The following is a 26,564-nucleotide window of genomic DNA, read 5'->3' on the forward strand; positions in this document are numbered from 1 at the left end:
AAACTGTCGGGTGACAGTCCAGCGGGTGAGAAAGGGCCGAGTGCAGGAGAGGAATGGAGCTGGAGGGTGGACTGGGAGGGTTCACAAACACCCGGTGTCGGACTCCACACCCAGATTAGAAACTCTCGGAGCCGAGTTTACACCAAGTGTTTGGAAACTCCTTTTACAGGGGGTTAAAAGGGGAGGATTTACACACAACAAACTCAAACCAAGAGAAATGTTTGTCTTCTTCTCAATTTCTATCCTGGACTGACATGCTGAAACAGTGAATTCACACTGGGGAGAGGCTGTTCAATTGCTCACAGTGTGGCAAGAGGTTCAGGACATCATTCCACCCGCTGAGATACCAGCACATTCACACTGACGAGAGACGTTTGTAATGCCCAGAGTGTGAGAAGTGCTTTCAAAGGTGTGGGGAATTGATGTCCCACCAAAGTGCCCACACTGACCAGAGACCATTCAGATGGTTTACTGTGGGATTGGGTGCAGGCTTTCAAGGGACCATATTCGACAAGTGCAGTCACACTGGGGAGAGACCATTCACCTGCTCCAAGTGTGGAAAGAGATTCACTCAGTTGTCCCATCTGCAGACACACCAGCGAGTTCACACTGATGTGGCCTTTTAAATGCCCAGATTGCAGCCAGTGCTAGAAATGTTTCAGAGAACTGTTGTCGCATCAAAGTGTTCACATTCACAAATGACCATTAAGGTGCTCTCATTGTGGGTCTGGATTCAGGAAATCATCTGACCTCACTGTACACTAGTGAATTTACACAGGGGAGAGGCTGTTCTCATAATCTGAGTGTGGCAAGTCATTTGGTCATTCATCCACGCTGCAAAGACACCAACCAGTTCACAAGTATAAAGGAAAAATACTGCAGATGCTGGAAATCCGAAATAAAAACAGTGTGGAAAGATTCAGCTGGTCTGGCTGCATCTGTGAACAGAGAAACAAAGTTAAAGTTTCAAGTCCGTATATTCTCGTCTTCAGAAAAGTCACGTGAATTCAAAACATTAACTCGAGTTGACAAGTAACTACAGTGATTGGACTTAGCTGTTAAACACATTTGGGACTGAACCATGTTTAATGGTCTGTTTCTGCTGATAATAAACTCCAACCCAGTTATAGGGGTTAAAATTCTGGATTAAAGTCAAATAAATCAGCCTTGAGTAAAGTACTGTGTTGCGTCTTTTTTATATCTCTACAGAAGTCAGTTCCTTTTGAAATCCTCTCCCTCTCCCCTGTCTGTTCCATTCTCACCTCCAACAGCGAGTGTAAGGAGCTCATGGAGCTTCTTTGTCACTAAGATTGAGACAATCCGATCAGCTGCTTCCCTTCCCCTAGCCTACCAGGTTAACTGTCTCTAAAGATCCCCCATGTCCGAGCTCCGAACTCAGATCTTTCTCCAGTTTCCTATTTCCCTTCATAGCCTCTCAGTGCTCACCTTGCCCATGAGACTTGCCTTCTGCTCCAGTGACCCTATTCCCACTGAACTGCTGACCATTCAACTTCTCCATGTTGGTTGATATTGTTCATATTTTTTTCTCTCTACTGGTACTGTCCCTCTCACCTTTAAATCCACCGTCATCATCCATCCTAAAAAGAGGATCTGTCCTTGATCCCTCCTATTTTGCAACTACATACTACCACTAAGTAACATCTTCCAAAAGCATCGTGTTAGTTTTCACATGTACACTGACAACACCCAGCTCTACCTCACCACCATCCCTCTCCATTCCTCCACTATTAATAAATTATCAAACTGCTAATCCTGCATCTAGTACTGGATGAGTAGAAATTTGCTCCTTTTAAGAATTGAGAAAATCAAAACCATTGTCTTCAGTCACCAGTACAAATTCCGTCCCCCAACTCCCGAGCCCATCCCTGAGGTAACACTGGGATGTGTTGTCCTTTGTTTTTCAAGCCAGTAATCTTTGTTCCTGAGAGAGAGGGAGAGGGGGGAGGGGAACGGGAAGGAGAGCCATTCTTATAATACTCAATACATTTCTGAAGATTTTATAAGGTGACTGATTTCTTACAGATCTCCCCATCTTGAGAAGGGAATATCCTTATTGACTTCTCGCAACTGCTTTCTGACTTACCTCACTATTTCTAAGCTACGAGCTTGTTTTCCTAATTTTTTGATGGAAAACTGTGGATAACATACTAATGCTACTAGAATTATCAGAATCAGCAACACAAACCCTTGAGCTGTCATCAAGAATAAATGTGAAAACTTTATCCACTAAATGTGATAACTATCGACTGAGATTCATCCTCCTCACCTGCCGATCATCTCTCACAATCTAACTTATTGACATGTCGTAAATACACCTGGTTCAAATAAAAGTTCATGCACGAACTTTAAAGATTCTCCAGCTCTCTGTTCACCTGCATCCAACTTATGGATATTTTCTAAATCCAGATTCTATTTCCCTCTTCACTTTAATTTTACTCCTGATCAGTACCAGCGTGTTTAATTCTATCCTGATAGTTTGAAAGTCAGTTTCTCTATGGAGTGTGTGTCAATGTGTTGATGATTTAAAATGTTGTCTTATTCAATTTTCCACAATAATCATTACATGTTGTTCTGTTGCCAAGTAGCTGAGTATGTCTGGGACCTGTTCTTCAGTGCAGGGTCACCATGCATTTCCACATGGCGACCTGGAAGGGATGGATCTGGCGGCTGGGTTAGATAGAGAGTGTGGGGATGGCAGATTCAGTCGTGGAACTCAAAAGGGAATTGGACCAAAAACAGCAGCTCGTCCAGGGAAAAGGTGGGGGATTGGCATCAGGTGAGTTAGTTCCAGAAGAGTAAGAGGTCTCTCTTTTCAGACAGAGATGAGATTATTTTTTTGTTTTTTCAGAGGGTCGTTAGCCGGAGGAATTTTCCTGAGAAGAAGTGGAGGCTGGCTCATTGAATTTATTCAAGGCTGATTTGGACAGATTTTTGATAGACAAGGGAATCAAGGGTTATGTGGGGGTGGGGTGGGGGGGGGGCGGCGGCAGTGGGAGGGGGGCTATGAAGGCATTGTGGGGGATGGAAAGACAGATAGGAAAGTGGAGTTGAGACCACAACCAGATCAGCCTTGATCTGATTGAATGGTGGAGCAGGGTCAAAGGGTTCAATGGCTTATGTTCCTCTGACCTGGCTGAATGGTCTCTATATGTTGTTTTTGGCTCTGCTTTTATGGTACTGTATATACACCCACATTTTGCACCATCATCCGTTTAGTAGGTTTCTCTCTCAAGCCTTGTAACCTATCACAGTCCTTCCCTTTTGTCCTTTCACTCCCCTCCCTCCGCCTCTGGACTTGTTTTCCACATGTTACATCTCTGACTTTTCCAGCTTTGATGAAAGATCATCCAGCTGGAAGATTAATTCAGTTTCTCAATCCACAGGCGCTGCCAGACCTGATTTCATTGAATAAGGAATTCCTGTTCATTGTGTCAGTTCACATAGCAGGCAGGGAAAGGTTTTCCCTGTACGGGAATTAAACCTAGGCTGCAGCGGTGAAAGCACCAAATGTTCAGAATTAAATACTCTGACTTCCAGTGAAGCCGAGAGCAGTTTTCACTCAGAAACCAGCAGCTGTGATATTAGCAAAGCGGGGTGGAGAAATAATCAGTTTGAGTGGTGTTACTGCTGGAGGAATGGAGAGCTGGGGTTCACCCTTGAAAGTAGTTAAGTTTAAAAAGGGAATTTCACCGAGCATAGGTCACGAACCCAACAGACCTGGACATTAAGAGTCGATTGAACCCGCCAGGCATGTAAGGAGAGTGAAGTATTCCACATCCCCACATCCATGGAGATCATGGCTGTTTCGACCTCAAGCCTCAGCTTGTTCTGAATTTCAAATTGTAAAAGGTAATCGAACGACAAAAGCCCCAAGGTTGCAATACATTCCTCTCAATCACCAATAACATCATTCACATCTTCCACTTCTTAACTACACCTCCTTCCAAACATTGCAAACTCCTCTTCCATCTTCCATCTTGATACTTTTCTCTGTTGCATTTTAATATGAAACTGCACAGCTATTATGTATAAAGTTCATGATGGTGAAAATGTGTTCAGCCCCTCGGGGAACTGAAGCACATTGACACACACAGACATATATACCGAGAGTGACAGAGACTGAAGGAGTGTCAAACACACAGAAAACAAGTCACCAACTTGGCCAATTATTGTTCCATTTCAGACTGCAAATTTAGTGAATGTTTGCAGATGAACAAGAAACATGGACATGGTTGGATGGTTTTTATTTAATTTAACTGGTAATTAATTCTGAAGGCAGTTTGCTAAATTCAGGAGTTGGTTCGGGCTGTGTCGCAGGAAAGAGAGGAATGAGGATCAGGAGGAGGCCATTCAGCCCTTTGACACCGCTCCGCCATTCAGTAAGATCATGGCTGATCTTATTGTGGTCCCAAGGCCACTTTGCTGTTCTCTTCTCAATATTTGGAAAATAATGTCAGTTGACAGCTGGGAAAATGGACTGGGAACCAAAACAGAAAACTCAGTCCCCAGCTTTGCGAATCTTCAGAAACTCTTTGGGAACCGGAATCAGGAGAGAATGAAGGGTGAACTGTCCAACTGACCAGAGAAAGTCAAGGCACCTTTCCCTTCTTTAAGACACTGGAACATTGACTCTGATGTTATCAATGAAATTAACTGATCTGAGACATTGAGAGGATTCTCGTTACTGAACATCAGGAATTCAAAGTAATATCGGCTTTGGGACAATCAGAATACTTGGTAACAGTCAAGACAGCGAAAGGCTCGAAGGGAGATGGCATCGGTTGTAGGAGAGCTGGTTCCCGGTGACATGGATGTGTCTGCAGTAGGTGGGATCAGATTGTTTCCATGTATCCACAATGAATGCTCCACACTTTACTTTGGAAGAATAAAACTGAAAGAGACCAATGGTCATTCTGGCAGCAGCAATCTGCAGCTTTATCTCGCTGATACCCTGGTTTAGGATACCTTGCAGGTGAAGCTTGTGTGAGTCCCTGTGGCGCAATTGGTCAGTGTGTTCGGCTGTTCATTGAAAGGTTGGTGGTTCGAGACCATTCAAGGGCGAACCTTTCACTGTTTTCTCCCCATCTGCCTTCATTGTTACTCAATTCCGGGCTGTCATTGGCCACTTGAGCTGCAAATAAAATCCCACAAACGTTGCAAACTTTACCCTTACCCAGTGAGAACCCACGCCAATGTTTTTGTTATGAATGTTCATTTCAAACACAATAAAAGACAATGAACCTGGGAAGTTATTGGATTCAAACAAACCCATCAATTATTCTCTCTTCCTCAGCTCCACAGTGAGTGAGACAGGGAAAAGCAGAAAAGTAGCAATATTCCGGTCCCACACTCTCCAATCACCCGCTGCCAGCTGAAAGATTTTCTCACTTTGCTGAATGTTTATTTTGTGAAATGGTGAAGAGGAAATGTAATGTGACTGAGAGATATTACATTCACTGAACATGCAACTACAAAGGCGAATGATGCAAAAAGTGCCAGCTCACTGTCAAAATAGATGCCTGTCATGCTTAATTTTAACAGGAAGAATGTGGAGAGACAATAGAAATATAAGCTGCAGTGGAGAAAAGGTGGGCTTATCAAATTAGCTGAATTCCTTTGCCATCGGCCAGCAGGGACACGATGGGCCGAATATCATCCTCCTCTGCTGCAGACATTTATGATTTTATGCCATCGACATTAACCTATGGACAGGACCAGTTGCCGTGGCCAATTGGCTTAGGTGATGGAGCCTAAATCCATTGGGGTTTCCCGCTTCTCATTATTCCTGGTTTTAACTCTGTGTCTACAGCATTAAATATAATTTAAATTGAATAAAACCCATCCAAACACTCGGCGGTTTTCCTATTTCTGTTCATTCCTGAAAATATTCACAAAACCTGCGGTTGGAACTGGAATAAAACTTAATGTTATGTTTGCTTTCTGGGTGTTTGTCTCTCCTTAGAAACAAACCCTTATCCTCTGTCACTCTTGGTGTACATGTCTGTGTGTGTTCCTGTGTGTGTGTAAATGTGATTCAGTTCCCTGAGGAGTGAACACATTTTTACCATCACAAACTTTATTCACATTAATTGTGCAGATTCACATTAAAATGTTGCAGAGAAAAAATATCAGGATGAACGATGCAGGAAAGAGTTTGCAATGTTTGGAAGGAGGTGCAGCTAAGAAGTGGAAGATGTGAATGATTTTATTGATGATTGAGAGGAATGCATTGCAACCTTGGGCTTTTGTAGGTCGATTACCTTCGACACTATGAAATTCAAAACAAGCTGAGGCTCCAGGTGGAAAACAATATTTGTCTCCATATGTGTTGGGATATGGGAGTTTTATTCTCGCATTCCCAGTTAGCTCAGTCGATAGACCATGAAATGCTGAATTTCAGGGTCGTGGATTTGCACCCCATGCTCAGTGCTGTAGTCATTTAAAATCTTGCTGCTTTCAAACAAAAAAACCCCTCATTCCGTGGAACTTACAAGGCAGACATTCACCACTGACACACATCAAATTCAAAGCACTTTCGTGTCGCATCTCTTTCTGCCTCTGTCCCCGCCTCACCTCCAGCTCTCAAGTCAATTAGCTGCTTGATGCAGACACTGTCAGTTTGTGGGAATGTAAGAAACAAGGCGATGGATTTGCAGGCAACAGGTTAAAGAGATACCAGGATCTCATCTTCCTGATTCTCCCAGATACTGATTACAGGAATGTGCTCAGTGCCGATTATCCACACTCACACTCTCCTTCCAGTCTTGTATACGTTGTCCAGCTTTGAAATTGTTCATATTTTCACACTGGGTTTCAATGTGAAGAAAGCAGAGCTGTCATAAGCTTATATTGTTCAGCAGGTGCACTGCAAGAAGGTAGATAAAAGGCCCCACAAGCCTCCTCCGTCACTTAATAAGATCATGGCAGATCTCCAGCCTCAACACCAATTTCCCACCCGATCCCAAGGACCCTTCATTCCCTGAGAGTCCAAAAATCACAAGAATGTTTGGATAAAGACTAAATACTGTGAATTCTGGAAATTTGAAATAGAAACAGAAAATACTGGAAACACTCAACAAGTCTTGTAGCACCTGTGGAGAAAGAAAGGGAGCTAACATCTCGAGTGCATATGACTTTTCTTCAGAGCAAATAAGGATTTTTGTTTGTCTTTTCTTCCATTGACCCAACAGTTAGTTCTGCAGATACCTGGTTGAAATCAGCAATAATGTAAATCACAGTCGGTAAGACTTGAACTTACCTGATGAAACCCCAATGAATTTTAAAACCATCTACTTAACCACACGGCCATGATGTTAAACAAGTACCCAATGCTATCCATTCAATCATCAATAACTTCATTCACAGCTTCCGCTTCTCAGCTCCACATCCTTCCAAACAGTGTGATCCATTTTCCTCAGGATTAATTCCTGGATTTAATGTCCTCATTTTGAAATCAGATTCGCTTCAATATCCAACACAAATCGAATTGCAAACCTGACGGACAAACAATAGAAAACAAGTCACTCGGTAACACAAATCCCATGGTGCTCATTTTCAGATTCACAAGTCAGCTTTTCAATAAAATGAAGGAATTTTACAGTGAAAATATTGAGAAAGTTGGTGTGACTTATATTTGTGACTCAGTCACTTGGGTATTCTGTAAATGCTGCTGGGAGATTTGGTGACGGGGATATAATCTACCTGTGTGTTCCTGAGCCTGTGCTCAGTGTATTGGGAGGTTTGGTCCGGGTTGGAGTGTCTTGTGTCCCAGGGATGGGCAGTAACCCGCTGACTGAAGCTGCAGTCGCTGCTTTCTGCTGGCAGCGGGTGATTGGAGAGTGCGGGGCCGGAATATTGCTGCTTTTCCCTGTCTTACTCACTGTGAAGCTGAGGTAGGGAGGATAATTTGTGTTTGTTTGGATCTAATAATTTCATAGATTTCCAATGGGTTAGATATCGGTACATAGTAGTCCCAAATCATTTCTTATTATATTTGAAAGAAGAAAGTAATTTCAAAAAAACTGCTTGTGTGGGAACTCACAGGGTAACAGTAGATCTGGCACCATTTTGGGGATATTATCTTGCAGCTCAAGTCCCCAATGACAACCCAGAACTGTGTGACAACGAATGCTGATGGTGAGAAAACAGTAAACACTTCAACCCAAGATGGTCACGAACCATCAACCATTCAATGAACAAGCAAACACGCCAACCAATTGCCTACAGAGAGTGATACGGACTTAATTTACAAGGTATCCTTGCTAGCGTGTCAGTGAACCAAATCTTCAGATGTCAATCGTTCTCTATCAGTTTTATTCTTCCAAAATAAAGGGTTACATTACATCTACTGAAGAATATAAGCTTATGACAGCTCTGCTTTCTTCAAATTGAAATCCAATGTGAAAATATGAACAATTTCAAGGCTGGACAATGGACATAAGACTGGAAGGAGAGTGTGACTGTGGATAATTGGCACTGTTGTCGTGAAGCTATTAATATCTACAATATTGTTGGAAAAAAAGATGCCAGGAGGTGAGGAAGGACTTATCTCCAGAGTAGAACCCAATGGGGACATGATTATATTTGTACAAGCTCTCCCAAAGTTTGAGGAAAAAGATATTGAAGCATTCCTTATTTCATTTGAGAAGATAGCTAGACAAATGAAATGGCCACAGAAGTACTGGACATTATCACTACAGCCTAAGTTGGTGGGTAGAGTGCATGAGGTATACGCTTTGGTGTCTGAAGGAGTATTAGTGAATTATGATATGGTCAAAAAGGCTATTTTGAGTGCATTTGAGTTGGTTCCTGAAGCATATAGGCAGAAATTTAGTAATATGAGAAAATAGCCCAGGCAAACTGATATTGAGTTCGAGAGAGTAAAACAAAGTAATTTTGACCAGTGGATACAGGCATTAAAAATAGAGACAACATATGCAGCTCTTCCAGATGTGATTCTTTTGGAAGAATTTAATGATTCAATCCCTTTGGTAGCAGGAACCCATGTGAAGGAACAAAGGGTTCAAACTGTAAGGCAAGCAGCAGAGATAGCTGATGATTATGAGTTAGTGCATAGAGCCAAACCCTTTTTTCATAACCAGCTTCTGCAGCCCTCTGTGGTAAAGAATTCCACAGATTAAAAATTTCTCATTCCTCTGGATTACCACTAATCTTTGCCACATTGTAATTTGTTTTCAGTTTGGTATTACCCTTAACTTCCTTGATTAACCATGGTTGGTTTAGCCCCTTCCTACAATCCTTCTTTCTCACTGGGATATATCTTAGCTGAGAGTCATGAACTATTTCTTAAATGCCTGCCGTTGTTCATGAACTGTCTTTTCTGCTAAGCTCCTTTCCCAGTCCACTCCAGCCAACTCTGCCCTCATTCCTTTGTATTTAAGTTTAGCATAGTTGTTTCCAACCCAAGTTTCTCACTCTCAAACTGAATGCCAAATTCTACCATGTTATGGTCACTGTTTCCTAGGGGATCTTTTACTCTGAGATCATTTATTAAGCCTGCCTCATTACACATTACCAGATCCAAAATAGCCAGACTACAGGTTGGATCCAACGTATCATTCTAGAAAACTGCCCCGATTTCATGCTATAAATTCTTGCTCGTAGCTACCTCTGCCAATTTGATTGCCCCAATCTACATGAAGATTAAAGTCACCCATGATTAATATACTGCCTCTTTTTTTGCCCTCATTATCTCCTGATTTATTCTCTGTCCTACAGTGTAGCTACTGTTAGGGGGCTTATAAACTATTCCCACCAGTGTCTTCTTCCCCTTGTTATTTATCACCTCCACCCATATGGAGTCTACATCTTCCAATCCAAGATCTTTACTTGCTATTGTACTTATTCCACCTCATACTGATTAAGCTAACACACCATCCTTTCCTTCCTGCCTGTCCTTTCGAAAAGTCACATACCCATGAATATTTAGTTCCCAGCTTTTATCTCTTTGTAACCACATCTCCATAATGCTTATAAGATCATACCCATTAACCTCCGTTTGTGCCGTTAATTCATTTATTTTGTTCCGAATATTATGTGCATTTAAGAGCCATTAATTTTGCATTTTTACCATTTTCCCCCCATGACTATACTTGCTGCTGTTTTATTCTGTTTTTACACTCTGTCCCTTCCTGTCAGACTCTGGTATCAATACCTAAAAAGCTGCCCTGCAATGCTGCCATATCCTTTTGCTTTATTAGCCTATATATGCCCTCTCCAGAACACTCTGCACTACCCCACCGCCCACCATCTAATTTAAAGCCCTCTCTACAGCCCTAGTTATTAAATTCACCAGGACACTGGTCCCAGCATGGTTCAAGTGAGTCTGCCCACCAGAAGAGCTCCCTTCTACCCCAGTTCTGATGCCATGAACTGAAACCCATTCCTCCCACACCAATCTTTGAGCCATTCATTAAACCCCTTGCCTTTATTTACTCTATGAGTTTGCCTGTGGCTCAGGTAGTATTACCGAAATTATTACCTTGGAGGTTCTGCTTTTTAATTTAGCTCCTAACTGTTCAAATTCTTTCAGCAGGACCTCCTTTCTAGTCCTATCAATGTTGTTGGTACCAACGTAGATGACGACAACTGGATCCCTCCCCTCCCACTCCAAGTTCCTCTCCAACCCTGTGGAGATGTCCTTAACCCTGGCACTGGGCAGGCAACACAACCTTCGGCACTCCTGCACATGGCTCGAGTGAACAGGATCTACCCCCCTAATTATACTGTCCCCTACCACTACTAACTTCCTATTTCACATTCCCCAATTGAATGGCTCCCTGTATCACGGTGCCACGGTCAGTTTGCTTATCCTCCCTGCTCTTGTGCACACAGTTTGCAAGAAACTAGTAACTTGTTTGACACTTGCAGGGACCGTAATCGTGTGTTGCAGTTTCACCAGGTTGACACCTCATTTTTAGACGTGTCTGGTGCTGCTCCTGGCATGCCCTCCTGCACTATTCATTGAACCAGGGTTGATCTCCTGGCTGGGTGGCAATGGCAGAGTGGAGGATATGCCGAGTGTTGAGGTTACAGATTGCAGATGGGTACAATTCTGCTGCAGCTGATAGCCCACAGCACCTCATCATTGCCCAGTCTTGAGTTGCTACATCTGTTGGAAATCTATCCCATTTAGCACGGTGGTAGTGCCACACAACATGATGGAGGGTGTCCTCAATGTGAAGAGGGACAGTATCAGAACAGAGAGAGAACCGTTAACAATATTGGCTGACATGGCGAAGTTGAGCGATCAGTATTTTTTTTCTTTGGACAAGCTGAGCAGAGAGGATGTGAGGGAAAATGGGAGAGAAACTAGAGAAAGATGTGAGTTCAGGGCTCAGACAAGGGGCAACTATAGGGACAGATTGCCCAGGTGGGCTAGTGGAAGGGAGGGAAGCAGCTGATCAAATTGTCTCAATCTTAGTGACAAAGAAGTTCCATGAGCTCCTCACACTTGTTGTTGGAGGTGAGGATGGAGGAGACAGGGGAGAGGGAGAGCCCTTCAAAAGGAACTAACTTGTGTTAGAGACATGAAAAAGACTTGACACACAGTCTTTCACACAAGGCTGATTTATTTGACTTTTATCCAGAAAATAAACTCCTCTAACTGACCTGGAGTTTACTGACATCAGCAGAAAGAGACCTCAATGAACATGGTTCAGTTCTGGATGTGATTAACAGCAAAACCCAATCACTGTAGTTACTTGTGAACTCGCTGGTGTCTCAGCAGGTGGGATGACCGAGTGAATCCCTTCCCACACTCGGAGCAGGTGAACGGTCTCTCCCCAGTGTGAACTCGCTGGTGTCTCAGCAGGCTGGATGACTGAATGAATCGCTTCCCACACTCAGAGCAGGTGAACGGCCTCTCCCCAGAGTGAATTCGCTGGTGGTCAGTGAGGTGAGATGACCACCTGAACCCAGTCCCACACTGAGAGCACCTGAACGGTCTCTCGTCAGTGTGAACACGTTGATGGAGCATCAGATTCCCCGAACTTATATAGCACTTCCCACAGTCTGGGCATTTAAAAGGTCTCTTGTCTGTGTGACCTCGCTGGTGTATCAGCAGGGTGGATGACGTGGTGAAGCCCGTCCCACACTCAGAACAGATGAATGGCCTCTCCTCAGTGTGAAGTCGCCGGTGTCCAGTGAGATGAGATGATTGCCTGAATCCAGTCCCACAGTGAGAGCATCTGAAAGGTCTCTCGTCAGTGTGAACACGTTGATGGTACATCAGATTCCTGGAACTTTTAAAACACTTTCCACAGTCTGGGCATTTGAAAGGCCTCTCTTCAGTGTGAACTTGCTGGTGTCTCAGGAGGCTGGATGAATCAGTGAATCCCTTCCCACACTCGGAGCAGGTGAACGGTCTCTCCCCAGTGTGAACGTGCTGGTGTCTCAGCAGGTGGGATAACTGAGTGAATCCCTTCCCACACTCAGAGCAGGTGAATGGCCTCTCCCCACTGTGAACTCGTTGGTGGTCAGTGAGGTGAGATGACCACCTGAACCCAGTCCCGCACTGAGAGCACCTGAATGGTCTCTCGTCAGTGTGAACACGTTGATGGGACATCAGATTCCCCGAACATTTATAACACTTCCCACAGTCTGGACATTTAAAAGGTCTCTCCCCAGTGTGAACCCGCTGGTGTTTCAGCAGATGGGATGAGGTAGTGAATCCCTTCCCACATATGGAGCAGGTGAATGGCCTCTCGCCAGTGTGAACTCGCTGGTGTGTCAGCAGGGTGGTTGAATTGGTGAATTCCTTCCCACATTCAGAGCAGGTGTGGCTGCTTCGATGAGTTTCCAGCACAGACAGGTAATTGAATCCTTTCCCACAATCCCCACATTTCCACGGTTTCTCCACAGTGTGAACATTGCTTTGTCCTTCCATGTTCAAAATCCAATGATATTCAGGATACTTTAAGCTGGGTGACTCCATCAGATCCTGATGTGATGTTTGGTCTGAGATTCCCGACTGTAAATCCTCCCCTTCTAATCTCCTGCGAAACTGATTTAAAACAGAAAAAAGGGAGTGAGAGAGATCCCACAAAAACACAAAGGCAGGTTGTGAAATTGAGCTGAATGAATCTGGTAATTTATGGGACTGGCACTGGGGAAAAATTGACCATGAAAACTGCCGGATTGTCATAAAGACTCAACTGGTTCACTACTGTCCATCAAGGAAGGCATGTGGGCCCAGACAAGACTCTGGCATCTGGATGAGAGAGGGAGAGAGAGAAAGATAGTGAGGTGTGAGTGGTGAGAAGTGGAGAGATATTTCATATTTTTACAACTCAACCAGAAATTTGGCAGAGCCACAAAAATTACAAACGTCCACCCTCTAAAAGGACCAGGGTAGCAGGAGTCTGTGAATACCATCATCTCCAAGTTCACCTCCAAGTCACAAACCATCCTAACTTGTCTGACATCCAGTACAGGATGTACAGAAATTTTGTTCATTTAAATATTGGGAAGATTGAAGCCATTGCCTTCAGTCCCCACTACAAACTCCACTCCCTAGGCACCAGCTCCATCCCTCTCCCTGGCAACTGTCTGAGACTGAACCAGACTGTTCACAAACATGGTGAAATATTTCAGCCCAAGATGAGCTTCCAACCACATATCCACATCATCACCAAGACCGCCTATTTCCACCTCAGTAACATCGCCCGACTCCACCCCAGTCTCAGCTCATCTGCTGTTGAAACTCTCATCCATTCCTTTGTTACCTCTAGACTTAACTATCCTAACGCACTCCCGGCCGGCCTCCCACATTCACCCTCCCTGTAATCATGAGGTTATCCAATTCTCTGCTGCTCATGTGCTTATTCGCACCAAGTCTTGTTCACCCATCACCCCTGTACTCAGTGACCTACAAAGGCTTCAGATAAGGATGGAACTAAATTTCAAATTTCTCATCCTTTCAAATCACTCCATGGTCTTGCTCCTCCCTATCTCTGCAATCTCCTCCAGTCTCACAATCCTCGGAGATATCTTCATTCCCTCTAATTCCGTTTTCCTGACAATTTCCAATTTCCATTGCTCCACCTTTGGTCACAACCACTGCCCAGTGCCCCCTATAAAAATGGCGGTCGCACATGCACACTGCAGCATATTGCCCCTATAAAGATGGAAGCCGCACATGCGCACCACAGCACATTGCCCCATAAAAATAGCGGTCGCACATGCGCACTACAGCTCAATGCCCCCTATAATGATGGCGGCCGCACATGCGCACTATACCACATTTTGCACTCACAAGATGGTGGCCGTGAATCAGATTGTGCTGTCGAGATTAACGCCGCGGTCGCCAATTCGGTCCAAACGCGGGATCGGAAACTTAATCTTCGCAGTTTCAGGCCCGCAGTAGATGTTCATGAAGCCTCCCCGTCCACTTGTCGGCTCCCATTCGCCCTCACCCAGCCGTATGACTGAATTCTTCTGCTCTCCGGGCTGATACGACACATCAGCAACTCTCCTCCCAGCACCGCTACTGCGCATGCTCCATTCACAGCTTTGTGTAGCGCCCGCGCGGTGATCTACTCAGCGAGGATGGAGCATATTCTGCCCCTCGGTGAATGCTGGGTAACCGAAGCGCCATCGTAGCTTTCATATTCACGCATGGGATGTGGGATTCGCTGGCTGGCCCATCTCTAGTTGCCCTTAACAATTGGAGCTGCTTTCTTGAACCGCTGCATTCATTTTCTGTGCTCCGAACATGATTAGAGCCAAAAATATGATTTTAATGTCAATTAACCCAGCCAGCAAGTGCACGGAAGGGGAACCTGCCACCTGGTCTGTGTGCCCGCGTGAGGGAGATGAGACAGGGTGAAAACGAAGGATTTTATATATTAGCAACATAACCAGAACTTTGACAGAACCTCCTAAACCAAAGGTTACACCACATAGAAGAGAAGCAGCAGAGGAACACCCTCATCCCCCAGTTTCCATCTCAGTCACACACCATCCTGCCTTGGGCATATTCTCACTGCTTCTTCATTGCTGAGTGAAAATGGTGGAACTCAGGAATTTACCTCATGGCTTTGTGGGAGCACCATCACTAGACAGTGGGTCGAGAAGAAGGTGGTCCACCATTACCTTCTCAAAGGATAACTGGGAATAGGCAATAGACTTGCTACCAACACCCACATGCCAAGAATGAAAAGCCTTTTGAAAAATATTTGTTTCTAAAACAATACTCATTTTATACTGGATTTGGGGACGGGGGAGTAAGGCTGTTTATTTAGCAAACCATTTTCCCAGGGTCAAACAGGAAATGTTGGAAACACTCAGCTGGTCAGGGAGCATTTGTGGAGAGAGAAAGTTAACATTTCAGGCATTAGGCTTTGTCAGAGTTAACAACTGCCTTAAAATGAAAGATGGAGGACTGTCTCACACACACACACACACACACACACACACACACACACACACACACGTTAAATCTTTCTTTCATTCAGAAATATTAATTCACAGAATACTTAATACAGTTATTTTCAGACTGGAAACTTAAACCTGCCGTTTCACAGATCACAGTTTTACACCAATGTCTGATTTGACAAAAGCAAAAAAACTGCAGATGCTGGAAATCCAAAACAAAAATACCTGGAAAAACTCAGCAGGTCTGACAGCATCTGCAGAGAGGAATACAGTTAATGTTTCAAGTCCGAATGACTCTTCATCAGAACTAAGAAAAAATAGAAAAGAGATGAAATATAAGCTGGTTTAAGGGGGTGGGACAGGTGGGACTCTGTTCTCTCAGGTCCAACACTGACATTGTCACCAAACCCACTGACAAGGGTGGTGCTGTTGTTGTCTGGCGCACTGACCTCTACCTCGCAGAGGCTGAGCATCAACTCGCAGACACTTCCTCCTACCTCCCCCTGGACCATGACCCCACCACTGAACATCAAGCCATTGTTTCTAGGACTGTCACTGACCTCATCTCCTCTGGAGATCTTCCTTCCACAGCTTCCAACCTCATAGTCTCCCACCCTTGGACGGCCCGCTTCTACCTCCTGCCCAAAATCCACAAACAGGACTGTCCTGGCAGACCGATCATGTCAGCCTGTTCCTTTTTGCTATCTTGACTCCATTCTCTCACCTCTTGTCCAGACTCTTCCCACCTACATCCATGATCCCTCTGACACCCTACATCATATCAACAATTTTCAGTTCCCTGGCCCCAACCACCACCTCTTCACCATGGGTGTCCAATCCATCTACACCTCCATCCCCCACCAGGATGGTCTGAGGGTTCTCCACTTCTTTCTCAAACAGAGGCCCGAAAAATCCCCATCCATCACTACTCTCCTCCGTCTGGCTGAACTAGTTCTCTCACTGAACAATTTCGCCTTAAACTCCTCTCACTTTCTCCAAATAAAGGGTATGGCTATGGGTACCCACATGGGCCCCAGTTATGCTTGTCACTTTATGGGGTATGTGGAACGTTCCTTGTTCCAGTCCTACTCAGGCCCCCTCCCACAACTCTTTCTCCAGTACATCAATGACTGCTTCGGTGCTGTTTCATGCTCTTGTCTGGACCTGGAAAAATTTATTAATTTTGCTGCCAATTTCCACCCCTCCATAATTTTCACATGGTTCATTTCTGACACTTCCCTTCCCTTCCTTAATCCCTCTCTCAATTTCTGGTGATAGACTGTCCACCAATATTCATTACAAGCCCACCAACTCCCACAGCTACCTTGATTACAGCTCCTCACACCCCGCTTCCTGTAAGGACTCCATCCCATTCTCTCAGTTCCTTCGGCACCGTCACATCTGTTATATGATGTCACTTTCAAAAACAGTTCCTCTGACATGTCTTCCTTCTTCCTTAACCAAGGTTTTCAACCAACGGTGGTTGACAGGGCTCTCAACTGTGTCCGGCCCATCTCCCACGCATCCGCCCTCACATCTTTCTCTCCCTCCCAGAACCATGATGGTGTCCCCCTTGTCCTCACTTATCACCCCACCAGCCTCCGCATTCAAAGGATCATCCTCCACCATTTCCGCCAACTCCAGCATGATGCCACCACCAAACACAACTTCCCTTCACCCCCAGGGCGGCATTCCACAGGGATCGTTCCCTCTGGGACACCCTGGTCCATTCCTCCATCACCCCCTACATCTCAACCCCCTCCCACGGCACCTTCCCATGCAACCACAGAAGGTGCAACACCTGCCCCTTTACTTCCCCTCTCCTCCCCGTCCAAGGGCCAAAACATTCCTTTCAAGTGAAGCAGCATTTCACTTGCACTTCCCTCAATTTAGTTTACTGCATTTGCTGCTCCCAATGCAATTTCCTCTACACTGGAGAAACCAAATGCAGACTGGGTGACCGCTTTGCGGAACACCTAGTGTCTGTCCGCAAGCATGACCCAGACCTCCCTGTCGCTTGCCATTTCAACACACCACCCTGCTCTCATGCCCACATGTCCGTCCTTGCTCTGCTGTAATGTTCCAGTGAAGCTCAACGCAAACTGGAGGAACAGCACCTCATCTTCCGACTAGGCATTTTACAGCCTTCTGGACTGAATATTGAGTTCAACAACTTTAGATCATGAACTCTCTCCTCCATCCCCACCCCCTTTCTGATCCCCGCTTTTCCAATAATTTATATAGATTTTTCTTTTCCCACCTATTTCCATTATTTTTAAATATATTTCCACCCATTGTTTTATCTCTACCTTTTAGCCTATTTCGATCCGTTCCCCCCACTCCACCCCCACTAGGGCTATCTGTACCTTGCTCGTCCTGCTTTCTACCCTTAATGTCATCATTAGCACATTTCTTAGCTAATATCACCGTCGTCAACACCTCTTTGTCCTTTTGTCTGTGACATCTTTTGGCAATCTCTACCTATCACTGGCCCTCTATCCCACTCTACCTGTCTCCCCACCCCACTCCCCCCAAACCAGCTTATCTTTCACCTCTTTTCTATTTCTCCTTAATTCTGATGAAGAGTCATTCAGACTCGAAACTCGTAATCCTCTCCGCAGATGCTGTCAGACCTGCTGAGCTTTTCCAGGTATTTTTGTTTCTGATTTGACAACACTTTTCCAGCATTCACCGTTGTTCTTCCTGACTCAAAACACAGCTGTAAAGGAATCTTCTGTATCATGTCTAGGAGATCTGAACCCTGGAACAGAGCGGCCAGGACAAACTTTATACACATCTCAGGGATTAACCCACACAGAGATTTTCCTGCCAGTGAAGAGAGACAAGAATGACCAAAGTGTTGTTTGTCCCTCTCAATGTGACCCTGATCCAAACAGGTGAAGGTAGTTAAGTGTATAGATGGAATGTGAAATGGGCTGTTCCTACTACCCAAGGGACACTGATTGTGTTCCAAACCTCATTTGTTTTTTAATAAGCTTCTGATAAAATGCTGAGGGAATGAAGTCTCAGGACTTGTTAAATAACCTGATGGAGTTTTTTGACAAGTTTAACAGGGAGGGGGGTTGAGGCCAGTGCAGTTTGTGCTGTGTTTGCAGACATTGGATCAAGTACCATTTATTAAGTCTGTTAGTAAACTTGACGCCCATCTGATCAAAACATCAGCAGTAGCATGGATACAAAGATATGTAAGTGATAGCAATCAGAGAGCTAGGGTGAATGGCATTTCCTTTGGAATGAAGTGAGATTTACAGTGCAGTTCCCAGGGTTCAGCACCAGGATCTCTGCTGTTTTTTGATAAAAATGACTGACTTATGTTACAAATGTGCATAAGCTTATTTTTGGTTTGGAAATTGTAATTTTTAAATGTAGGATAAATGAAAGAGCACCTGGCCTGAAGGGAAAGTAGACAGGTCTGGGGTAATTTCAGATCAAAGTGAGGTCCCATGTTATGTCCATGAAGCCATAATAGGAGGTGTTAAAAGTTAAACAATGGAGGTCTCGGTAACTGTCTCTTGAGGAGATGGACTGTCTGTGAGGGTTTATATTATTAATAATTTCCCCCAGATCAGAGAAAGTTGAAGGCCACTGGTAACCAAGAGATGGTTTCAAAGTATCCAAATACTTTTCAGGTCAAAGAAGTGGTTTAAAGTTAAAGATAAATAATTTCCATTTATTTCTAAAATCAGGCCATGTGTATCAAGTGATAATGGAAATGGGTTGAGAGGGGAAAGTTCACCATATTTCTGCAGTAAATGTCAGTCTGGGGGTCAGTCTGTGTCCTCAGCAGCTTGTAGAAGCAGAGAGAGAATCTGCCGGCAGCCTGAATAAGGAGCAGAGCACCATCAGGAACCAGGGGTGTTTCTGATTTGAAGACAATATGCAAGGATGTGAGTGAGGCCCATGCTCAGGCTGGACAAATCCAAATTCAGTTCTATGATGACAGGATTCTCCTCCAGAAGGAATGAGGTCAGTTACGGTCTGAGAATTGAGTGACGTGTTTCAGATTTCCAGCATCTGCAGTATTTTGCTTTTAAACTTTCAGACAGTGTATTACAGATGAAAACAACTGACTGTGGAATGAAATGTTTTCTAATGATGACCAGTCTGCTGTGAGTTTCTAACTTAGTTCCAACTTCTCTTTCCCATGAGGAAAGACTAGAGAAACTGGGGGTCTTTTCATTAGAATGAAGTAGGATGAGAGGAGATGTGAGCAAGGAGTTCAAAACTGGATCAAGGACATGGTCCAAAATATTACAGACACTCCTTGTCCTTCAGGATCTGTGTCCAGGGGGGAAGCTGATGGGTTTATCTCATCATCATCATCTCATTGTCAGAATCAAACACTCTCCAGTAAAATACAGCACGGATTAGATACAGAGTAAACCCATCAGCCTGTCCCCCAGATACAGATACTGAGGGACAGGGAGTGTCCGGAACAATGACATAACTCACTCTGTAAGGTAGAAATTAATCCTGTATCTCTCCCCAATAAAGGTGGAAATCTGGGACATCCTGTCTCCAAACACATCCCAACCTGTTCACAATGAGATTCTCAGTGTGGAGAACTGGGACATCCTGTCTCCAAACACATCCCAACCTGTTCACAATGGGATTCCCAGGGTGGAGAACTGGGACATCCTGTCTCCAAACACATCCCACCCTGTTCACACTGAGAATCCCAGGGTGGGGAACTGGGACATCCTGTCTCCAAACACATCCCACCATGTTCACACTGAGAATCCCAGGGTGGGGAACTGGGACATCCTGTCTCCAAACACATCCCACCCTGTTCACACTGAGAATCCCAGGGTGGGGAATTGGGACATCCTGTCTCCAAACACATCCCAACCTGTTCACACTGAGAATTGCAGAGTGGAGAACTGGGACACCCTGTCTCCAAACACATTCCACCATGTTCACACTGAGAATCCCAGGGTGGGGAACTGGGACATCCTGTCTCCAAACACATCCCACCCTGTTCACACTGAGAATCCCAGGGTGGGGAACTGGGACATCCTGTCTCCAAACACATCCCACCCTGTTAACACTGAGAATTGCAGAGTGGAGAACTGGGACATCCTGTCTCCAAACACATCCCACCCTGTTCACACTGAGAATCCCAGGGTGGGGAACTGGGACATCCTGTCTCCAAACACATCCCAACCTGTTCACACTGAGAATTGCAGAGTGGAGAACTGGGACATCCTGTCTCCAAACACATCCCACCATGTTCACACTGAGAATCCCAGGGTGGGGAACTGGGACATCCTGTCTCCAAACACATCCCACCCTGTTCACACTGAGAATTGCAGAGTGGAGAACTGGGACATCCTGTCTCCAAACACATCCCACCCTGTTCACACTGAGAATCCCAGGGTGGGGAACTGGGACATCCTGTCTCCAAACACATCCCACCCTGTTCACACTGTATTTAGTATTTGGGAGGTGACAGCACGTCCGAACAGTGTAGGGAGGAGCAGGAGGTTGGAGATGGGGCAGTAGTTGCAAGAATGGTGGGATCAAAGGTTTGTTTTTGAGGAGGGGGTGATGATGGCAGATTTGAAGCAAAGAACAGCACCTGAAGAGAGAGAACCGGTAACCATGTCTTCAAACATGGGGAAGTTGGATGATCAACATTGTCACGGGAATAGGGTCAATGGAGCAGGAGGTGGGTCTCATGGACAAGATGAACTCTGGGAGGACATGAGGGGAGATGAGAGAGAAACTAGAGAAAGATGTAGGTTCAGGGCTCAGACACGGGGGATCTTTAGACACATTTTGTCCCGGTGAGTTAGTGGAAAGGAGGGAAGCAGCAGAGGCAGCTGATTGAATTTTCTCAATCTTAGTGACAAAGAAGTTCCTTGAGCTCCTCACACTTATTGTTGGAGGTGAGGGTAGAGGAGACAGGGGAGAAGGAGAGCCCTTCAAATGGAACCAACAGAGATGTTTAACAGATTCAACACACACTGTATTTAATAAAAAGCTGATTTATTTAACTTCATCCAGAATATTAGGAGTCAATGAACATCAGCAGAAACAGACCCCGAAGAACATGGTTCAGTCTGGATGTGATTAACAGCAAAATGCAATCACTGTAGTTACTTGCTTGGCCTAAATAGCCAAGTGGTTATGGTACTGGGCTTGCAACCCCAAGATCAAGAGTTCAAATCTCACAATGGCAAACTATGAAACAATGTAACTTCATCTGAATAGGAACAGATGGAAATGTGTTTGTACTCGAAAGAGTTACTATTGGCTTGGCCTAAACAGCCAAGTGGTTATGGTACTGGGCTTGTAACCTCAAGATCAAGAGTTCAAATCTCACAATGGCAAACTATGAAACAATGTAACTTCATCTGAACCAGATGGAAACGGGTTTGTACTCGAAAGAGTTACTTGTGAACTCGCTGGTGTCTCAGCAGGTGGGATGAGGTAGTGAATCGTTTCCCACAATTAGAGCAGGTGAATGGCCTCTCCCCAGTGTGAATCTGTTGGTGAACGGTGAGTTCAAATGATGTCTTGAACCCAGTCTCACAGGGAGAGCACCTGAATGGTCTCTCGTCAGTGTGAACACGTTGATGAGCAATCAGGTTCCTGGAACTTTAATAGCATTTCCCACAGTCTGGGCATTTAAAAGGTCTCTCATCAGTGTGAACTCGCTGGTGAGTCAGCAGTTGACATGATTGAGTGAATCCCTTTCCACACATGGAGCAGGCAAACGGTTTCTCGTCAGTGTGAACACATTGATGGGACATCAGATTCCAAGAACTTTTATAGCACTTCCCACAGTCCGGGCATTTAAAAGGTCTCTCCCCAGTGTGAACTCGCTGGTGTGTCTGCAGGTGGGATGACTGAATGAATCCCATCCCACACTCAGAGCAGGTGAATGGTCTTTCCCCAGTGTGAATTCGCTGGTGTACAGTGAGCTGAGATGATGTCCTGAACCCAGTCTCGCAGTGAGAGCACCTGAACGGTCTCTCGTCAGTGTGAACACGTTGATAGCACATTAGTTCCCTGGAACTTTGATAGCACTTCCCACAACCTGGGCATTTGAAAAGTCTCTCCTCGGTGTGAACTTGCTGGTGTGTCAGCAGATGGGATGACTGAGTGAATCGCTTCCCACACTGGCAGCAGGTGAACGGCCTCTCCCCAGTGTGAACTCGCTGGTGCACAGTGAGATCAGATGATGTCTTGAACCCAGACTCACAGTGAGAGCACCTGAACATCCTCTCATCAGTGTGAACACGTTGATGGAACATGAGTTCCCCGGAACTTTTATAACACTTCCCACAGTCTGGGCATTTAAAAGGTCTCTCGTCAGTGTGAACTCGCTGGTGTTTCCGCAGGTTGGATGACTGAGTGAATCCATTACCACATGTGGAGCAGGTGAATGGTCTCTCCCCAGTGTGACTGCGCTGATGCTTTTCCAGGTCAGGTGGGTATTTGAATCCCTTCCCACAGTCCCCACATTTCCATGGTTTCTCTACAGTGTGACTGCATTTATGTTGCATTGGGTCAGATGATCGGCTGAAGCCTCATCCACACACAGAACACGTGTACAGTTTCTCCCCACTGTGAACGGTGCTTTTTCCTTCCATGTTCAAAATCCAATGATATTCAGGTTACAATAAATTGGGTGACTCCGTCAGATCCTGATGTGATGTTTGGTTTGAGTTTCCCAACTGCAAATCCTCCCCTTCTAATCCTCTGTGAAATTGATTTAAAACAGAAAAAAGGGAGTGAGAGAGAACCCACAAAAACACAAAGGCAGGTTGTGAAATTGAGCTGAATGAATCTGGGAATTTGTGGGGCTGGCACGAGGAAAAAGTCACCATGAAAACTGCTGGATTGTTATAAAAACCCAACTGGTTCACTAATGTCCTTCAGGGAAGGGAACCTGCCACCCAGTCTGGGCCAACACAAGACTCTGGCCCCTATAAGAACAAATGAAATTGGAACAAGAGAAGACCTAACAACACACTGTCGAGCCAACTCCACCATTCAATACGATCGTGGCTGATCTTGAGCTTCAACTGCACTTTCCCACCCATTCCCCATATCTCTTGACTCCCTGAGAGACCAAAAATCTCCCCATCTCAGCCTGAAATATATTCAATGATGGAGCATCCACAACCCACTGGGCTGGAGAATTCATTGTGACAGAGAGAGAAGAGGAGTGGGATGGGCAGAGAGAGAAGGGCAGTGGGAGAGGTAGAGAGAGAAGGGGAGTGGGAGAGGTAGAGAGAGAAGGGGAGTGGGAGAGGTAGAGAGAGAAGGGCAGTGGGAAAGGCAGAGACAGAAGGGCAATGGGAGAGGTAGAGAGAGAAGGGCAGTGGGAGAGGCAGAGAGAGAAGGGGAGTGGGAGAGGCAGAGAGAGAAGGGGAGTGGGAGAGGCAGAGAGAGAAGGGCAGTGGGAGAGGCAGAGAGAGAAGGGCAGTGGGAGAGGTAGAGAGAGAAGGGCAGTGGGAAAGGCAGAGACAGAAGGGCAGTGGGAGAGTTAGAGAGAGAAGGGCAGTGGGAGAGTTAGAGAGAGAAGGGCAGTGGGAAAGGCAGTGAGTGAAGGAGAGCGGGAGAGGCAGAGAGAGAAGGGCAGCGGGAGAGGCAGAGAGAGTAGGGCAGCAGGAGAGACAGAGACAGAAGGGCAGTGGGAGAGGCAGAGACAGAAGGGGAGTGGGAGAGTTAGAGAGAGAAGGGCAGTGGGAGAGGCAGAGAGAGAAGGGCAGTGGGAGAGGCAGAGAGAGTAGGGCAGCAGGAGAGACAGAGACAGAAGGGCAGTGGGAGAGGCAGGAAGAGAAGGGGAGTGGTAGAGGTAGAGAAGGAAGGGCAGTGGTAGAGGCAGGGGTGAGGAGAGGGTTTTTATAAACGCCAACTAAACCAGAACTTTGACAAAACCTCCCAAATCCTCAACCTCCACCACCTGGAAGGCCCAGGGTAGCAGGTGAATGTGAAGACCATCACCTCCAAGTCACACACCCTCCTGACTTGTCTGACATCCAATACTGGATGAACAGAAGTTTCCTCCATTTAAATATTGGGCAGACTGAAGCCATTGTCTTCGGTCCCCACTACAAACTCCGCTCCCCAGTCACGGACTCCATCCCTCTCCCTGACAACTGTTTGAGACTGAATCAGACTGTTCACAATCATGGTGAAATATTTCACCCCAAGATGAGCTTCCAGCCACATATCCACATCATCACCAAGACCACCTATTTCCACCTCAGTAACATCGCCCGACTCCAGCCCAGTCTCAGCTCATTTGCTGCTGAAACTCTCATCCATTCCTTTGTTACCTTTAGACTTAACTATCCTAACACATTCCTGGCCAGCCTCTCACATTCAACCTCCCTGTAATCTTGAGGTCATCCAAAACTCTGCTGCCCGTGTGCTTACTCGCACCAAGTCTTGTTCACCCATCTCCCCTGTGCTCACTGACCTACAAAGATTCCAGGATAAGGAGAACCTCATTTTCAAAATTCTCATCCTTGTTTTCAAATCCCTCTATGGTCTCTCCCTCCCTCTCTCTGTAATCTCCTCCAGCCTCACAACCCTCCCAGATATCTACACTTCTCTAATTCCGGCCTCCTGAGCATTCCCAATTTTAATTCCTCCACCTTTGGTGGCCCGTCTTCAGCTGCCAAGACCATGAACTCTGGAATTTCCTCCATAAACCTCTCCACCTCACTTTCCTCCTTTAAGATAATCCTTAAAACTTACCTTTTCAACTACACATTTGTTAATCTGCCCTGATATCTCTACTTGCAGTTCGTTCTCAAATGTTTCCTTATAACATTCCAGTGAAACATCTTGGAGCATTCTGTTACACAAAAGGTGCTATAGAAATACAAATTATTGTTGATTTGGACATATATCACTGTTCTGTCATCATTACAGGGTGAATAACCTGTAACTCCTTACCTAACAGCATTGTGGGAGCACCTTCACCCCATGGACTGCAGCGGTTCAAGAAGGTCAAACAGCATCTTCTCCACAGGCAACTGGGGATTGACAACATTTTCTGGTCTTGTTAGTGGGACTGGCTGATTTGCTCTTGCAGAGAGCCAGCACAGGCACAACAGGCTGAATGGCCTCCGTCTATATTGCAATCATTCAATGATTCTGTGACTCGATGAAAAAGGTCCTACACTGGAGGCCAGAGACCAACTTCTGTAACCAACAGCCACCCTGATACAAACCGGCTATTAATTGGTCCGTCTGTGTTTCTAGACTCGGTTCTGCGAGCAACAGCTGTAATAAAATAATAGCAAAATACTGCAGCTGCTGGAAATCAGATATAAAAAGAGCAAATGCTGGAAATACTCAGCTGGTCAGGCAGTATCTGTGGAGTTAACATTTCAGGGTGTGCAGAATGAATTAGGGGGAATAAAAATGGTGCAGAATTTGATGTTCAAAAGACGCTCAGAAGTGGAAGAGAAATGGACTGTAGCACAGGAAAAACAACATGAGAGATACTGTGGGAAGATAAAGCTGGGAAGACAGCAGCACATGGTCAGCGGATAGACAGCAGTGGAAACTTCATTTAGACACGGTCAGCAGGAGTAACAGTAAAAACCTAAACATAATTAACCCAGTAATAGAGACAGAGGAAGTTAGACAATGGCAGAGAGGTGATCAGGGAGGGCAGAGGTGAAACAGAGCAATAGATGGACATGGGTTCTGATCCACAGTAAAGGAGTCACACCAGCCCCAGAGACATGGAACCTCTCACAGATACAGAGCACAGCACTGAAAGCTCTAAATTGTAGATGGATGGTGAAAAGTACGCAACTCTGAAACTATCTCACTGTTTTCAATCTGAAACTCTCCTGTTGGACCTGCAGCTGGAAAGATATCAGAGGCACTGGAGTCAGAGAAAAATCTCCCACTTGAGGAAATACCCAGGGAGCGGGATGATGTCACAGTGTAATTGTCGAAGTGTGAGGATGTCACAGTGTAATTGTCGATGTGTGATTTAAACTAAACAAGAGAGGTGAAGGGGTCAAGCTTGGGTGGAGGCAGCAATTCAAGGTGTAGAGTCAAGACAGGAGAGCAATAGGAATATGAGAAATGAGGGTCAGAGGATGGCAGGAAGGGACAGAGGAAAAGCTTGAGAATAAATCAACAGT

General features: G+C 45.4%; 2 protein-coding genes across 5 annotated transcripts; both read right to left on the reverse strand.

Moving 5' to 3' along the window:
• Window positions 1-849: 849 nt before the first annotated feature.
• LOC121292935 (zinc finger protein OZF-like) lies at window positions 850-14,530 on the reverse strand. 4 transcript variants are annotated; one of them, XR_005946380.1, is made up of 5 exons: window positions 14,297-14,520; window positions 13,198-13,252; window positions 11,653-13,045; window positions 7,280-7,515; window positions 850-938 (listed from the first exon to the last, which is right to left on the reverse strand). XR_005946380.1 is itself a non-coding variant. In XM_041215444.1 (3 exons), exons 2-3 carry the CDS (start codon window positions 13,225-13,227, stop codon window positions 11,741-11,743), a joined length of 1,335 nt encoding a protein of 444 aa, XP_041071378.1. In that variant the 5' UTR covers window positions 13,228-13,252; window positions 14,297-14,520; the 3' UTR covers window positions 11,595-11,740. The 4 variants fall into 4 exon arrangements, 1 of the variants encoding a protein (XP_041071378.1); XR_005946381.1 differs by lacking the exons at window positions 850-938; window positions 13,198-13,252 and having other exon boundaries at window positions 6,609-7,515; XM_041215444.1 differs by lacking the exons at window positions 850-938; window positions 7,280-7,515 and having other exon boundaries at window positions 11,595-13,045.
• Window positions 14,531-21,806: 7,276 nt separating this feature from the next.
• Window positions 21,807-23,079, reverse strand: LOC121292945 (zinc finger protein 239-like). Its single transcript, XM_041215453.1, has one exon. The coding sequence runs from the start codon at window positions 22,947-22,949 to the stop codon at window positions 22,041-22,043; it is 909 nt and encodes a 302-aa protein (XP_041071387.1). The 5' UTR covers window positions 22,950-23,079; the 3' UTR covers window positions 21,807-22,040.
• Window positions 23,080-26,564: the final 3,485 nt, after the last annotated feature.

This window comes from Carcharodon carcharias, chromosome 21 (assembly GCF_017639515.1).
Source record: "Carcharodon carcharias isolate sCarCar2 chromosome 21, sCarCar2.pri, whole genome shotgun sequence".
NCBI lineage: Eukaryota > Metazoa > Chordata > Chondrichthyes > Lamniformes > Lamnidae > Carcharodon > Carcharodon carcharias.